The 17,002-nt window shown below is 37.4% G+C and overlaps 1 protein-coding gene and 1 non-coding gene across 4 annotated transcripts; both read left to right on the top strand.

The window, feature by feature from the left end:
• Positions 1 to 2,644: 2,644 nt before the first annotated feature.
• On the top strand, positions 2,645 to 10,134 carry LOC134819732 (dynein regulatory complex protein 11-like). 3 transcript variants are annotated; one of them, XM_063829835.1, is made up of 19 exons: positions 2,645 to 2,728; positions 2,899 to 2,989; positions 3,109 to 3,254; positions 3,521 to 3,650; positions 3,997 to 4,128; positions 4,274 to 4,552; positions 4,689 to 4,834; positions 4,959 to 5,324; positions 5,681 to 5,753; positions 5,938 to 5,997; positions 6,939 to 7,006; positions 7,348 to 7,440; positions 7,626 to 7,723; positions 8,147 to 8,305; positions 8,720 to 8,946; positions 9,244 to 9,319; positions 9,476 to 9,624; positions 9,808 to 9,897; positions 10,067 to 10,134. In XM_063829835.1, exons 1-19 carry the CDS (start codon positions 2,718 to 2,720, stop codon positions 10,130 to 10,132), a joined length of 2,460 nt encoding a protein of 819 aa, XP_063685905.1. In that variant the 5' UTR covers positions 2,645 to 2,717; the 3' UTR covers positions 10,133 to 10,134. The 3 variants fall into 3 exon arrangements, with proteins under 3 accessions (XP_063685905.1, XP_063685906.1, XP_063685904.1); XM_063829836.1 differs by lacking the exons at positions 5,681 to 5,753; positions 5,938 to 5,997 and adding exons at positions 5,449 to 5,521; positions 6,048 to 6,101; XM_063829834.1 differs by lacking the exon at positions 5,681 to 5,753 and adding an exon at positions 5,449 to 5,521.
• Positions 3,793 to 3,865, top strand: Trnas-gcu (transfer RNA serine (anticodon GCU)). Its single transcript has one exon. It is a non-coding gene; the product is annotated as a tRNA-Ser (tRNA).
• Positions 10,135 to 17,002: the final 6,868 nt, after the last annotated feature.

Raw genomic sequence — 17,002 nt, 5'->3', positions numbered from 1 at the left:
TCTTGAACATACGATAAACTCTGAAATGTGTTTGTTGATATGGACTCTTAATGAAACGCAGTTCAAATGGTGTCAATCAAGCTGAAATAAATAGATATCAATTATCAATTACAAACAAGTAAATAGCAATCATGGAATTAAATATCCTAATGAGAGAATATGTATAGAACAACATAAAAGGTGTCTATAGATAAAAACGAAAGGTAAGTTCTGAATCTTCAGGTGTCCAGATATCACATCTCACATGCTTACAGGAAACAAGTGCAAGTGATTAGCTATAATAATCTAAGATAACCTATAATTGACATGAGATATAAAAAAATGATCAGAGATTATAAATTTATTCAGTCTTTATTTGCCAACAAAGACACTGCTTGGGGTAAAACAGAGATATAGAGAGAGATAGAGAGTGCTTGAGATAGAGAGTGCTTGGTTTGCCTGACTGACAAGCTTATCTATGATTACCACGCTTGAATTTAGGTAAACAACATACAACTCATTTCCAAGTTACGCTGAGCGCAACCGCCGAATGACTCAGCAATATGGAAACGCGCACGCATAGCATTGCGCGCCGATGCTGTGCGCGCGCGCGCGTTGTCGGCCGAAACTTGGGAAGTTCCCGCTCTAATATTCAGACGACAGTGATGACTCATTAAGAGCACTAATTTCGACCACTTTCCTGGTCGAACCATACCAAATCAAACTAATTGACCCACGTGTATAGCCAATGTCCTGGCGGTGCTGAGCCGATGTAAAACTCTTCTGTAAACTCTTTTGTCTCTTGTAACTTGTTTATATTTTATATTTTAGTTATACTGTGTACTGTGTACAATAGTTATAGCGTATAGTGTGTAGTGTGTAGTGGTTATTTTGTTGTAACGTGTCATTTTATTATTTGCTACCAACGTCAGCCTTGACTTACCATTTATTGTAATTGGTACAGCATATATCAAAATTAAAACACTGTTTTCGATCTGACGGGTGATGGGCTCTCTCTGATGGGACATATAGTTCTAGGGGGTACCCGGGGTATGAGTTAACGAATAGTGTTCGTGTCCTTCCACAATCCCCTCTCATTGTGTTTTTGACGGAGGAGGAGCCTAGTTCATCCGTCTGCATCGCTTAATCGAGTTAAAAATTTAGCCAATAACAAACTAAATTACATGTTATACTGATATCAGATGTAGAGTTTATAACATACAAATTCTAAATTTTTGACGGCTGACGATGGTAAGTCGCTACGTTTAACTCGGGACTTTTATAGTCTTAAGTCTTGGAGCTCAAAATGTCTCGTGCTGTGGGCCGTATAAACGGCGCACACCACCGCCCCGCCTTACTGCTTACATTACTTCATGGTTGCAGGGCGGAGCTGGTGCCGTTTGTCTCGGCCTCGAGTGGCGAGTGCTTGCCCATCGAATACACGATTGAAACACTAATTATTTACTGGCATTCTACAGTTTCCAAAACGAAGTACGAAGGTATATTAACTTTGAGCTTTGTTTTGGCGACTGCTTCATCGATGGGCGAGTAGGTATTTGTTGTTTAGCAGTGTTGAATATTGGAGCAATTATATAATGTATATCTCCATCATAATATAGGCTAGTGTAAACATATATAATCAATAATACAAACAAATAGTATTATATTATTGGTAACTCGCTAGATTATAAATGTTATTTAAACACATATGTTTACGTCAATTATTACTAAAATTAATATTCTTTTTGCTTTAATATAATTACATGTCACATAATTGATTAGTTGAATGAAACGTGTGCTACAAATGTCTACGCCTCACGCAGAACTGCGTACCGCTTAGTACTTCATGCTTGAGCGGTACTGCTGTTCACAGAGGCGCGCATATAATAGCACTCAATTTAATCACAAATAACGAGCGCGCGGTTTTTGGAATTTCTCCATTATTATTTTTCGATCTATTAATTAGATCGCAGTGCTCACGGCCTGTACTGCGTGAACGACAGAAATATGTTTTAAATTATTTTGCTTCTGAAATTTTGGCTCTAGTAATTAAGAAATGCGACATGTAATTGTAAGATAACAATTAAATAGATCCTGTGCGCGGCGCCTACAGCTGACCTACGAATTTCTGAACAATTGAAAATTGTGGCTGTGTGCGCGGCGTACTGTATATGTGTTTGAAATTGAAATTTGAATTTATTTATGAATATAACATTATGTATTGATTGTTTTGTGGTAAATAAAAAATTTTTCTTTCCTAAAAAATTTTTCTTTCTTTCCTGCTACCCAGCTCAGGTACCTTTGGGTTACTTAGCATGTACTATCAGAAGTCGCATTAACTATCTGTCTAAGTGTCTTCAGTATGAAACTTAGGTGGTTAAAGATATAATATTACTAGCTTAAAATTTAATATCAAAACTTTCAACTGTTCATATTATTGCTATATTTACTGGAATTAGATGTGCGGTTATTTATCTAAAAGTTTGTTGAAGGTGACAATGGTAGTGGCAACAGGGGCAGCCACTAAGCCATTGAATTTTTGTGGGGTTGCTTTCCTGACTATTTGTCACCAGTTCACCTTGATACTTACCTACATTCAGCTTTCCACATTATGAAATAAATTAAGTTGGAAAAAAATTATAATTCTTATTCTAATTTGGAATAATTTCTAAGATGAAAAGATTTCAATGGCATTAGCTTGGCACTAGTATGAACTGACAACAGTACCCTTCTCAATTATGTCGCACAGGTAATCATTTGTTTCTAGATGATATAATCTTTTGGTTGCTTGTATTTCAATAAAATTGATTGTTATAGTGGTTCAAATGCCATATTTAATGTTAACCGTTTATATTTATGTGGCTGTAAACCTGTTTCATCTCTGATTTTCACATTTTATACCAATTTAACTTGTTTCAGTACCTATAATATCCAGTGGAATGAAGCTCAGAATCATATCAAGGAGCTGCTTGAATATGAAGCAGGCACTGATACCCAAAAGCCCGAAACGGTAACCGCAAATACATCGTACAATTTTACTAATTTGCCATATTTTGAAATTACATTTTAAATTTAACTGTACATTTTAAAGGGTTTAAAATTGCTGACTGATCATCAAATCTTATCCAGGATCGAGTATCAGCATTTCAAACAGCAGCAGTCATATACATCAAGTATATTCAAGTGTTCAGAAAGTTAGAGGAATGTTACTATCAGATTGTCCATCCTCAGAAGAGAATAGTTCTCAAGCATGTGCTTGATGGTACTATGGGCAGGTATAAATAAGCATTAAAGACAAAATTTGTTAAATACAATTGGTTTTCGTTTGTTGCATACTTATTCACTTTATTTTACACTTTGAAATACCATACTAATAATCAACTGAAGTCTGCCCATTAAAAGGTGCTTTATGAATCACAAAACCAGAGATTGCGAACAATTTGTTTTATATAGTATCTACTGTGTACCAGGTACCTGTAAATTTCACTTTCTCAAGGTTTTCTTCAACAATCAACATACCATAACCAGAAATTTTCTTCAGATTACTCGAGTTGAAAAACGAAATGGTAAACCTTGAGTTTTCAGAGTATCACTTCTTTGACGATGTCCTCTCAGATATGAAGCTCACCCCAGCTGACATAGAAATTCCTGTTCCCAGATACTTCACACAGGTTAAAAATCAATCTTTGCAATTTGAAGTTTATTTGTTTATTCATATGCATATTGATCGTTATTATGTTTTGCTTGTGAACATACATCGTCGATCATTCGTAGCATGACTATAACATTATAACATTGTTGGGATTGATTTGTGGCGAGATAGCTTAATGGTTATAGCATCCGAGCGCTAATCGGGAGGTCGTGGGTTCAATTCCCGCTCTCGGCACATCTCACCCTTGCTTTTCACGAAAACGTACTACCTTACTGCCTTTATCCAGCGAGCTGCATGATTTAGACTTCTGACCCAACCCAGAGAGACTATAACATTAAGTATTATATCATGATATTTATTCTCAGGATAATGAAAAGGACATAAAAGATAGAATGAAGCTCATGGCAGAAACTTTAGCTAAATACAGACTTGATGAAACTAGCGACAAGAAAGAAGAAATAAAAATGAGTCTGGAAGAAGCTATCAAAATCATTCAAGTATGAAGATAATTTATGAGGTTACATAATTATAACCTAGTGTGCACTATGCATTATAAAAGATAAAAGATACGATCTATGCTGTTTATCAATATTTCGGCATTAGCCTTGATTCATTTAAAATTTCTGATTTAAATCATCCTAGGTACACGAGCGTGCACGACAAGGATGTCTCCGAGCTAAATTCATGAGAGAGATTAGAGCTCAAGAGGAGAGAGAAAAGATGCTTTCATTACAAGGAGCCTCAACAATGGACCCAGATGTAGCTTCAACCATCATACAGAAGGTTTGGAAAGGATACTCCCAGAGGAACAAGACACTGAAACTCAGAGAGGAAGAGCTTATCTTCATTGGCATGCAGCCAAACACTGACACTCAAGTTCACCACAAAGATTCTCCAGTTAGCAAAGTCAACAAAAGAGAGGTAAGAATTGCTCATCTTCTATCGTGGCATTTGCACAGTGAATCTTACAAAATTAAATTCATGATGGAAGATAATATATTAAACTTTTTACATAAGAAGTGCTCCAATTTGATAATAACAACTGATTTATTGTCAGGAAGAACGTGTGTTGATTCAAGCTCAACACGAAAGAGAGTATCAAGATGCTCTGGTAAACATCAAAGAGAAAATCAGGGAGGCAGAGGGTCCAGATATAAAGGAGAACATGCAGGATCAAATCAGACAGTGGTTCATCGAGACCAGGTAAAGTGCAACTTCATCTAAAAATTTTCTTTTTAGAAAGCACTGCTATTCAACTTTTGATGTGCTCAGTGCTGATAAGAATTGCTTTATTTTGGAGAACTACTTTAGCCCAAAAATGTTTCAGAGATGCTACCGGAAAGTTCCCTGACTATCCTTCTGATGATGAGGGTGGTTCAGGTGCTATCTTCAAAACAAAAAACGGTGAAGGTGGTGAAGAAGGAGGTGAGGAAGGAGGAAAGAAGAAAGGCAAGAAAGGAAAAAAGAAGAAGGGCGAGAAGAAGGAAAAGAAAAAGAAAGGAAAAAAGAAGGGTGGTAAGGATAAGGGGGCTGGTGGTGGCGAAGACGACGACGGGTTTAAGATGGTGCCGTCTATGTTTATACCAGGTATTGAAGAGGCTTCAATGACTTACGAGGAGATATGGAAGCAAAGGGATGAGACTGAAAACTTCCAACAGAAGTATGATGCTGAACTGATAAAAGAGCTCAAACGGTCAGTGTGATAATTTTTCTGAATATCCTGCTTTATTCTCAAAAATATCAACATTAAAATACACATACTTTTCGACGTGAAAAAATGTAGAATTTTATCTTTTGAAGTGTGTATTCTTTGATAGGGGCGAAGTAGAGTCGGAGATAAGAGTTCAGGTCGATGATTTGATGCGACAAGAACTGAAAAACCTGAAAGCTGTATGTAAAACCCTGTCATTATTCAATCCAAACCCACCACATTTCAATCCACAAACACACATATATCGCTCACAGCACAAATTACATAAGTTCATCAAATCATCGCCCCCTTATCGTTCTTGCACAATGTATAAGTTATCACTTCACCTCTGATTCCAGAGTTGAGATTGAGGATGAAGTGAGATTACTTGTTGATGGTCAAATGAGAGAAGAACTTAAACTACTGAGAGAAGTATTAACTTAATTCATACTTCACTCAAACATACGACCACGATGATAAGTTAAATGAGATCATATTATAACCTACATTATTCATAACATTTTAATAAACGATTCCCATGCTTTTGATTTATCTTTTTCTACAACTTATTCAATTGTCGTTCAACTTTTTGTCGTCTTGAAAATCTAAAACCCAGGCTATTGAACGTGACAAAGGTAAAAAAGGAAAGAAGGGAAAGAAATCTGGAAAAAAGAAGGTATCCTATTTTCATACGAATCATATTTCTTAACTTTTATTATTATACAGGCATTGCAAAAGGATATGGGTAAAAAAGGTGGCAAAGGCTCTGCAAAAAAGAAGGTATTCTACCGCCAGAGCCACGTGTATTACAAAAAGTACCGCATCACAGTAAAGCAGAATTTAACAATCATGAACCGCACAGCACGTGACATGACGTCACAGCACGTGCTCCAAAGGGAACCGGTCCCATATTTTAATGTTGTTTTAGTGCAGCATTTTACGAAGGGAAAATTTAATTGAATGAGTCTTAAAACTAAATCATGAAACGATAAGATCAAGCACTTATTCAGCCTGCTACAAAAAAATTTCTTGAGCTTCCCTTGGATAGCACTAATAAAAATGGCAAGTGTACTTCTGTGCTAGGGGTTGTGGGCAATTAGGATTCTACTTGGTATTTATAGAGGGGAGTAAGCCTGGAATTTTAAATAAAACGTCATGTCCAAATCACATTAAAAAAAATGTATTTTCAACATTATAGTTTGTTTTCAACAAAATTCCAATTGAAATCTCGACAAAATGTCCGATTTGTGACCACTGTGCCTCGAGTTTAGGGTAAGAAGGGTAAAAAAGGAAAGAAAAGTGGCAAGGGTAAGAAAGGGAAGAAGGGGAAGAAAGCAAAAGACCTGACTGCTGGAAAGTGAGTTGGTTTAGCTGCATGTAAATATAAAAGGATGTATCCCTACCCAGATGTTATATGTTGTACGAAGCCCAACATGATACTGCTAGTCTTTTAATAATCCTCCTGCATTCTACTATCATGTGAATTACTCTTTAAACCATTTGAAAGCATATAAACGTCAAATATACTCTTTGAAGGGTAGGGATACATTCAACAGCTAATCTGCAGCACGTATCTTAATGTTTCTCTGATTTGCATGCTCAATTGGTAGTTTTTAGGGTGGTAAGAAGAAGGACAAAAAAGGAGGTAAAAAGGGCAAAAAAGACAAAGATTTGACGCCGGACAGGTAGCAATGATTCTAGTGATCATTTGAATGTGGTTGATTATTTCAGTGTCATTGATTATTTCGCTCCGAATTCATGTGTCATATTGATTTATCTTCGATTTCCAACGAAGGTATGGTTCTGTAAATAAGACGAATAATTGTCTTAAATAGGATTGCTTATTGCAATCGTAACTTGATCTACCTGATTACAATCTTTACGCTGGAAACCATGCCTTCTTTTTCTTCTATAAGAATGCATTTTTTTGAAAAAAATAGGGTTGACTTCTGTCTTCTATTTCATATTTTCATACTTTTCTGTACGTGTCGATATTATTAATGACTAAAATTGTAACATTTAACAGGACTATTGAAAGTCTGTATGAAGAGTTGGTAAAGGAAGGTATCCTGGTACAGTATCCTAAAGTCAAGATAGCCGATTACATGGGAGAATACAGGTTTACAGATAATACAATTTGCTGTTTAAAGGCGGAATTTATTTTAATAACAATCTTATCATAACTGATAAGTCGGTAAATTACAGAATATTGGGGTTACACTAATGTAAGAGCGATTACTCAACCAGTTGATTGAACTTGCTTATTGTTGAGTAAGCGGCTAATTAACAAGGCGACATTTTCAGTTACCTCGGTACTACACTTCGCCAGGCTAACATTGAGCCCATGCCCTCTCTATCAGACGTGCGTAGAGTCGTTACAGAGTATGGCATACTTCCCATGGGTAAGCTACTTTTTAATAACTCGTAAGTGAGTCGTGAATCTTTCGATTATTTTGTGAACTCAGAATTAATCATGTTATATGCAATATGCAAGCTTAAGATTGCTCACTTCAAATAAAGTTAAACAAGTATGATTTTCTCACAAGGTAGTGATCAATCAAGCACTTTAGTGATCAATCAAGGATTAGTCGCAAGAAACAGCCAGTTTAACAACATTTTCCAGCCCCTCCCATATTTAACAATATTGATTAATTTATACATAAACATGAAACATAACGTTATGTTTAACGGGTGATACTCGTAAAATATCTGTTCCATATATTGGACCGTCGACGAGTCCAACTCGGCGCGCGTCCTGGTAGGTTGTAAACCTACAACGTTATGTGAGCATATTATTCAGTATATTCAAGTCTTGCTACCCCCAGGATCGCAGACTGTGCACGAGACAGCGCCCCATGTCAAGTCACTAATGATAGCTGGTCCACATGGCACCGGTAAACGCATGCTGGTCAATGCTATTTGCTCCGAGCTGGGAGCTAATCTCATCGATCTTACTGCTGAAAATATTTGCGGTAGATACCCTGGTAAGTTGTGTTAAAACCTCGACATCTAAATCATTGTTATTAGTTTCATGAGATCTGTGGGAAAGGGTCAACTGATGATTAAAGCAGATTTAACAATCTCAGGTGGGGATTAGTAGACACATTCTCCATTCCTATTTATCTTAATTCTCTACTTTTTGTTTCAAAATGGAGAGATTTGTGTTTTCTGGTTTGGAGGTGTAACTTGCCAAAACAAATACATCTAATTTATTATTTCAAACAGTGTTTGAAGTTATTTGTTAGGAATTTTACATTTACGTTTAGTAAAGATTATGGATTAAGGATAAGAATAGATTTCGTTCAATTTTCCGTTCTGTGAAGAAAACCTGCAACAGATTGTGAACAATTGTCCTAGAAATCGAAAGATGGAATTTGTAACAAAAGTGAATAATTTAGGAAAAGCTGGACTGACAATGCTGTTACATCTCGTAATGAAAGTTGGAAAACTGCTGCAGCCTACTGTTATTTACATTGGCAACGCTGAGAAGACGTTCGTTAAAAAGGTCGCTAAGAATGACATGAGTGACCCGAAAAGATTGAAAAAGGAACTGCCAAAGATTATTAAGAAAATGACTGCGGAGGATAGGATTCTCTTCGTTGGAACATCTTTAACGCCTTGGGATATCCTTTTGACGCTGCAATTATCTCTGTTCTGTTTTTTAACTAATAATAAGTGTGAAACTTTGAGCTTTCGGGTAAAAGTGGCAAAATTTGATGCCGAGAACGTCACGCGCGCTGCAATTAATGTATGAAAAGTTCTCTGCTGCTTGTAAAATTTGTCTCCATGGCAACTGAAAAGAATATCGATAAGCGCGCACTACAGTGTTATCATGCAAACAGTTTAACAAACAAGCAATGCATTTAAAATTTGAATTAAGACTAAAAATAATTGTTGCACTCCTTAACTGATATGTATACATTCCGACGTGAAGAGTCTGTGTCAATGTTACCAGAAGGTTGTGCTTATTCCACGCCCTGACTACGCTTCCAGATTTTGTAAGTTAAAAACAATTCTCATCTTATCTGGTTGCCAATCTTACTTTACTCGCCTGTGATTCACCATCCCATAAATTTAATGTAGATCTATCCTGTTTCTGCTTTCTTTGATAACACCCTCGCTTAAATGTGATACTGATAAGAACACTCGTTCAGTGCTGTTCAAGGAGCTGATTTTACGTAACGGAGGAAGGTTGGCCCCGACACTTGACCTCAGTTCTCTAGCCAAGATATCAGACGGCTACACCCCTGGCCACATCATCACTGCAGTGAAACACGTGCTTACTGAACGCCGTGTTCAGCAGGTACTGATTCTAATGACGGAGCCTCATTGTATTAATAATAAATGTACGACTTAGTAATACAAGTACTGGTGACAGAGCAACTACAGGTGATATATATCTAGCCCAAATCACTGACGTCACCTCCTTGCAGTTGTACTTAAATATAAATTGATTTAAAAATCACAATAATTATATTCTCTTCAGTTGCACAGGAAACCTCTTACTGCCATGGAGTTTGTGACACCTCTCGCAAGAATAGATCCCATATATAAAGAAGAGGAAGAACAGTTTAAGGTAGGTGTGCCAAATTTCTCAAGTCGATGTGCCAAATGTCTCAATTTTGAAGATGTTTATCGAAAAAAGTCGCTGATAGTGCTACAAAATATTTCTAAAAATGAAAGCGATAACTTTCATCAAGTTTATCGAAATTAGCGATTTTATTATTAGCTTACGATCTGCGTAGGCGTTTTATGACAAGACCACCATGGGTAAAAAGCGACAGTTGCTTTTAAAGGGAGATGAAGAATAGCGCTGATGTAAATAACACAGCACTTTAACCGTACACTGTCGTTGGAGATTTGTAAATTTCCCGTAGTTCTACTGAAGCAGCACTTACATACACAGCACGGTGATGTTTTATCCCCAAAAAACATCAGCACAAACTTTTCACGGGCACTCTATTCAGCCGTCATAAAAAAGATATTGTAGTTTAGATGTCGCTGAAGTAGAAGTGATGGTAGTGGAAGTGCAATAATCCCGAATTTTTGTACCATATAAATATGTCTGACCTTTTTTTTATCTAAAGGAATACATAGAAAATCCGGTTGTCACAGGGAGGAGCTAGAAATCAATTTTTATCGTATATAAAATTTTAAATCACAAACCGAAGTTACATGCTATTATTTCGTAGATCACTCTAAAACTCAACATGTAAATGATTGAAATTTAGCTCCAGAATTCTTAACACGTGACACGTGCAGTCTCCGCCTGCTTTACTATGACGGGAGTGTTGTACACACAACAGAAATCAAAATACATTAATATTGTGTAGTATTGTTACTGATATACACTTTTTCTATAAATATGGCGAATATCAAAAATTATCAAATATTTAAAACTTGTAAATTTGTCAAATTCATTAATTAGTCTCAAAACTGATATATAAAATAAAGTAAAACATCGCAGCAATAAATAAGATGAACACATGACAGCTTTAATAATAGACTCAGAAAAAGACAAAACGGCGTTATTTAATAAAATCGAATCGAATAACTTAAACTACCCGGTGCTAGGGCCCTTGTAAACAATCGTAATAGCCTGTGATTAAATCGATGATTCTAATTGGTGTTCTTCCCTGATTTGAGGCAACAGAAGGATAAGCTAGTAGTCAGCAGTAAATAGCAAGCCATCAGTCAGCGAAACGCCTTCGATTCGTAATGTGTCGTGCTCCAAGCTTTTAACACCTGAAATTATATGTTTTGATAAAAACAAGTACACTTAAACAAATAATCGGAACTCAAAAAAAGTATTACGTTACCATATCCTAATAAAATTCTGGGTAACTAATTTAATTAAAACAATTCCAACATTGAACATAGTCTTACTAATGAAGCGCTATAAATTTTTAGAACATAACAGCTGATATCCAACTATAACCAAGCATGAGCACGTTGATTAAAACCACGAATTAGGGTCGGGCAATCTATCACTATTACAGGTTCACTACCACTACAGGTATGAGCGTAGCAAAAAAAAAAAAAAAAAAAAAAAAGAAAAAAGAAAAAAAAAAAACTGCGTAAACAAACTTAAGATGAAACAATTGATCTCTATGTAGCACTCTGCATATATATGTATACGTATCACTATTTTGGCTAGTATTACTTATAGATGGTGATAGAAAGTAAGCACTTATTTTCTAAAAAAATAGGTATTTACTTTAATATATCAGGATGGCAATACTTGCTGAGGCTGATCTTCGTGATAATATTTTATGTAAAACCCCGACTTACAGGTACAGTTTGGGAAAGATAATTGTGCGGTAAATCAGAGTTTTCCACTTTTTGGTCCCCTTGGCGTCGGATCACTTGTTTCTCTCCGCACAGAATTGGTTCCCAATAGTGGTCATGGACTATGATTCACAAGTACTCAAGTGAGGGGTACTTAAAACTGTGTAGGTTCAATGTATATCAGTACGCTCTTGACCAAAATATCAGAAACAAAACATTATTTAACCGGCCCTTCTGTCCCAAGGATCGACCGGGGACTGCTTTTTTGGCCGGGGAATGAAAGGAGTGCTGAACCAGGTATTACGCCGGGACCGGGATTCAGCCAGATTTGGGACCGGGTTCTTAGCTAAGAAAACCAAGCACTTAACCTTACACTTAATATGTATTCGCAACTGATAAAAGCACAAGCGCAGCCTTACCCAACAAATTGGCACTTGACTCTGACAGTGTTTTGTTTTTAATTGGTATATTAATTTTGCTTTAAACTTCAGTTTTTTCAAAAAATTCGGGATTTAACCGGGGATCTGGTCGTCGTAACCTTGTCTATCACTCTGACATCTCTAGCTCTCTGAACCTTATTGCTTAAGACTAAGATCTAGCTTAAACTATACGTAACACACTCTATGGAGTCATTATTATAGCTCGACGGTACTGTAAAATACCACTAATTGGGAACAATTCTATGATGGAGAAATCATGTGATCCGACGGGGACCTAAAAACGTGGAAAACTTTGAGTTACTACATTTCTTACATGTGCATCTTCTTATTGCTATAATTCGACGACTTATCTGCGATTTGTGTCGGTCCGGTGCTATACAATTGTGAGTACGTTATTGGAAGATGTTGTACTTAATGACTCTCTATGTAGTCAAGTAAACATTTTCGACCAGCTTTCGATGCTTCAAATGATCTTGGTATATTGGGTTGGAGTAATGAAGACAATAAAACTTGATGAATGATAGTGATATCCCATTCGAGAAGTTTCAAGAAACCATCAAAGGACGTTCTAGAGTAAAGCAACCTTTTTTGATGCGTTTTAGGGTATTGTCTAATATCAGCGTATTCTCACGAATAAAAAGCTAGAGGAAATGAAAAGTGAAATCATCAGTGCTCAGAATTCAGCAAACAATGCAGAGGAAACCCTTCACCCAGCTCTGTCTCACTTCACGGCAGAAAACTGATGAAAGTAGTTTGGAATGATTGCAGAATGTCTTCATTTTTAGTCTCAGAGGATACAGGGGGAGAAAACTTGGCGTCAAATTTGTGATGTGTTTGACAAATTGCAGAAAAAAAGCAAGCTTCGAAGATGCTCAATTGGGAACTATGTCCAGCTGAAAACCCAGAGCTGGTCAAAGTATCATTTGAAACTCTAGCTACCGTTCATCCGATACTGATCGAAGCTAAAGAACTCAGACTGTCTCTGTGTTCAAAAGTAAATGACCAAATAACTATTTGAAGAGGAAACGATTATAGAGATTATTTCTAAATTCTAAAGGTATTTTGTCACTAGTGAGATTGGATAGGGTTTTGTACCACTCCCTCTTTTTCTTATTGTCACCATAAATTGAGAACGTTTTTGAAGTTAGGAACTCCAAAATTTCCAGGGCACACATTTGGACTTGTGTTGATAATTGAAGTCTTTCCTTTAACTTCACGTTGTTGTTTACAACAAAGCCGAGTTATGACCATTTTAGATCTGGCACGGATACATGAGCCTGGCAACTTAATCTGTGATTTCTTCCCTCAATTCAATGGCACTCAATCCAGTGATTTCGATTGATTAGTTTCAATTATTATTCATTAAGTAACTTTGGTGATCAATCAGTGATCAAACCAATGTGCCAATCTTGCCTAAAACGTTGTTTAAATGTTGCATTGAAATATCCACTTGCTAAAGTCACAATGATAAGAATTGGCTGTCTAAATAACTGGTAAGTAAGATGAGCATAACGTGGAGTTCCCACCTTCGAGTGGTAACCAACTGGAGACGCGGCGGCTCGACGCGCAGAGACGGTGGCTGCGCCGCTGCGCTTCGCTGAGTATTATATTGTCAGCCTTGCGGCGCAGCTTGACATTAGCTTTCATTTACGTTTGAATTATCGCGTCCGCTCTATGCGGCCCAGGACCTCGCGATTATCATACTCTGCTTACAACGCGCCACCTCTCAGGCGCGCCACCTTCAGCCAACACTCGTAGTGGGAACTCACTGGAATGAACTTAAACAGGCATCAACCATCCTTAATGTTAACTATTCAATAAACAAGTGTGTTTGTACAACGCAGTTTTAGGTATTTAATGGTTTTCATCAGTATAATTCTTGACTTTGATAATTACTGTCAGTTGGTGGTAATGTTAAATAGTTGTAAAATGGTAATGTAAATATGACTGCCATTCTCTCCACAATCGGCTTGGTAGAGGTTATCTTTTATTATAAAGGTGGAGCTAAAGCAGTCATAAGTGTCTAAGAATATAAAAGGTCACATAAGCTTGAACAAAGTACTTACATATTTCAGGCCCTTAGGATCGGTTGTTATTATTATATCAGCATACAATAATGTTTGTTCGGAAAGCATCTCGTCCCAAGGAAATTCTGGTTCAGCTAAAAATATATGATATTTGTAGTTATATTAATTCATATATACTTTAATTAGAATAAAACAATATCAACTAGTTAGGTCTGTTTCTACACCAGGAAAATAGATTAATGGAAAAAAAGTGCTTCAAAACCTTCAAATACCTGCATTCAAGGAAATAATTAACGGAAAACAGGTCTTCGAGTTCGATATTTACAGCTTAAATAAGATAATCAAACTAAGTGGGACAACCGCATTACAATGCAGCTGTTTTTTTTGGCAAATGTGATTATAGGCCATTATTGAAGGAAGATATCTAGGAGCTTGAATGCATTTCGGGCATCAAGAATGTGCACCTGAGTACCAAGAAATTGCACGTTTTGTTGGAAGTACATATTTTTTCTAACACAGAATACTGTCCGTTTTTGTTTACGAAGGCTTGAATGGGTTAATTGTAATTTCGGTAGTGAAGCATGATTGAAATTATTTCTTATATTAAGAAAACGGTTTACACCATTAAAATATTCAAAACCCCCTAAAAGAAATCATAGTCTATCTAAAATGGTGATCAGTACAGATTAGGACAGCTAGAGTTAAATTTGTTTCTCCAAGCAAACTCTATAGCAGTAATATTTAAGCTTATTAAGATCATTCAAAGAGTTAAGTTTTAAACCTCTACGGGTTCAACTCATTCACAATAATCTTGAACAATTTCTTTGATGGCCCCACCAACGCGCCCTTTACAGTTTGTTGGACAGGCAAACTGTAACGCTATGCAGCGGGGGAGTTCATCAGGCACTACGTCAAGATATGACCTAGGAGCTTCCACCTTGCTTTAGGGACCGATCTGATAGCTTTACTGAGGTTAACATCTTAGGTTATAAGTTTGCATTTTTTAGTTATTGTTCCCTGAGGCCAATAAATGTGCAGTAATGATCTAGGTGTTTTCTATGGCAAATGTCTAGTTTTTCTAGTGACTTTGCAGTAGGACACCAACTAATGCAATTGTACATGATGAATTGATTACAATTTGGGCTTCGATTTTACTGCTATCTTTTGGTAACGGAGATATTCTGCTGAGACCCGATCTTGGTGAAACTTATAGAGGCATTGTTTCCAGCAATGCATCGGAGCAGCTATATCACTTTCACTACACAAATGACCCCAAGAATCTACTCTTCCGCCAATCTTCATTTCCACGTAACATGGTATCATCACGACCAAGGGATTCGTTTCTCCACAGGATCGAGGAAAACATGGGTAAATTCTGTTTTCTCCTGTGTTATTGAACAGGTTTAAAACTCCTTGAAGACTTCCTTGGCTATTGGTAGGATTGTTCTAAGGATCTTTTTCCACGTTCATGAAGTTACAATCATGCTGAATACGCTGACTCCAGTGGCATCCTTCTTTTGAAACAGGGGGATTGGGTATGTGTGGGGGAGATTCTTGCTAGTTCGATGGCGTAGTTCTATAAGAGCTCCTGCAAGGGACAAGAGTGAAAAGCTTGCCGGAGAGAGAGACTGTCACCTTGAAAAGGATCCAAGAAGACTCTCGAATACAGCAGATAGTTCTCCTTCCACTCTGACCTTGAGCAGGGTGTTGGTTAAGAGGAGGTCTTACTAGCCTGAGGTCGTCCGTCTTGTGCATCCGCTTGACATGAAGGTCAAGTATTTGTTCTGGCGTTTGATTGTGCTCAAATGCTCGAGACATATCTATGCCATCGTGTGCTACTTGGAAGTGTTTACGCGTGACAATACCGATATCACATCCGCTCAAGCCCACACTAGATCACCTCAAACTCCTTACCATGTTTGTACCCCGCCTGGTGCTACCAGGGAAAGCATCAACTTTGTCTTCGATTTCTCTTCAGTACAATCAAGGATAATATCTTACGAGCACCATTTGATAGACATTAGTGGTCGTAGGTCTAGTCCGGTCCGGCTGGTTTGCGGGTTTCGGCATGGGGGTGATGATGGCTTCACCTTACCCATCAGGAAAGGAATTGGTTCTCAAATGCGTTATTGTTGATCTCGGAATATTTTGACCAGAATTTGTACCAAGCATTTTTCAACACTCGATGTAGACTTATCTGGACCAGTGGCTTGTTGTTCTTGAGAGATTGGGCGGCATTCTTTACTTCATCACATTTGATGGGTTTGTCTAGGCAGCGTTCCATCCCCTTATAAATGCTTGAAGTGGTTCATCCTCTCACGTGTACTGCTTTCGTAGTAGTCTCTGATCACTTGAGCTTTACCAGAATTCTGTGGCAACATAGTTACCTTCTTCATTGTGGATTCTGATTGTAGATTTGGGCTTAGTGTCAGCTTAGAGTACGCAACAGTTCCAAACATCTGCCTAATGTGTAATTTGTTGACATGAATGGTCGAGCGATGGTATCGGCACGTGGGGTCAAGCAAGGTTCTTGAGATGCTTACGGATGTCTTTCTGTAACTGTTGATCCTTGTACGGGACTTGAGGTCTGTCGGAGCTTGGTTGTTACAGTTAAGTGCGCTTTGCAGGGTTTGTCTCTCTTTTACAGAGGCTTCAACAGTAGAGTCACTATGAAGTTACGGTTCTGGAGCGTGGTAGTCCCGATACTTCATCAGCAGATGTTTTGAGGACATCATCAGGTTAGGAGATCTTCTTGGGGTTGATGTTACCTGAGAGTTGGTTGTTGCTTTCTGTTCGACTGGAAAGTTGGTATTTGGCCTTTGTGGGAAGGTCCAGTGGTGAGAGGGGAATTGTTGTATCTTCTTAACTACTGAAACTTATCTTTTTTGTAGGAAAGTTTTGTAGTAGGGGCTTGTTGAATCTATAC

This window comes from Bolinopsis microptera, chromosome 8, assembly GCF_026151205.1.
Source record: "Bolinopsis microptera isolate Bmic1 chromosome 8, MBARI_Bmic_1.0, whole genome shotgun sequence".
Lineage (NCBI taxonomy): Eukaryota > Metazoa > Ctenophora > Tentaculata > Lobata > Bolinopsidae > Bolinopsis > Bolinopsis microptera.
This window is presented reverse-complemented; position numbering and strand designations above follow the sequence as displayed.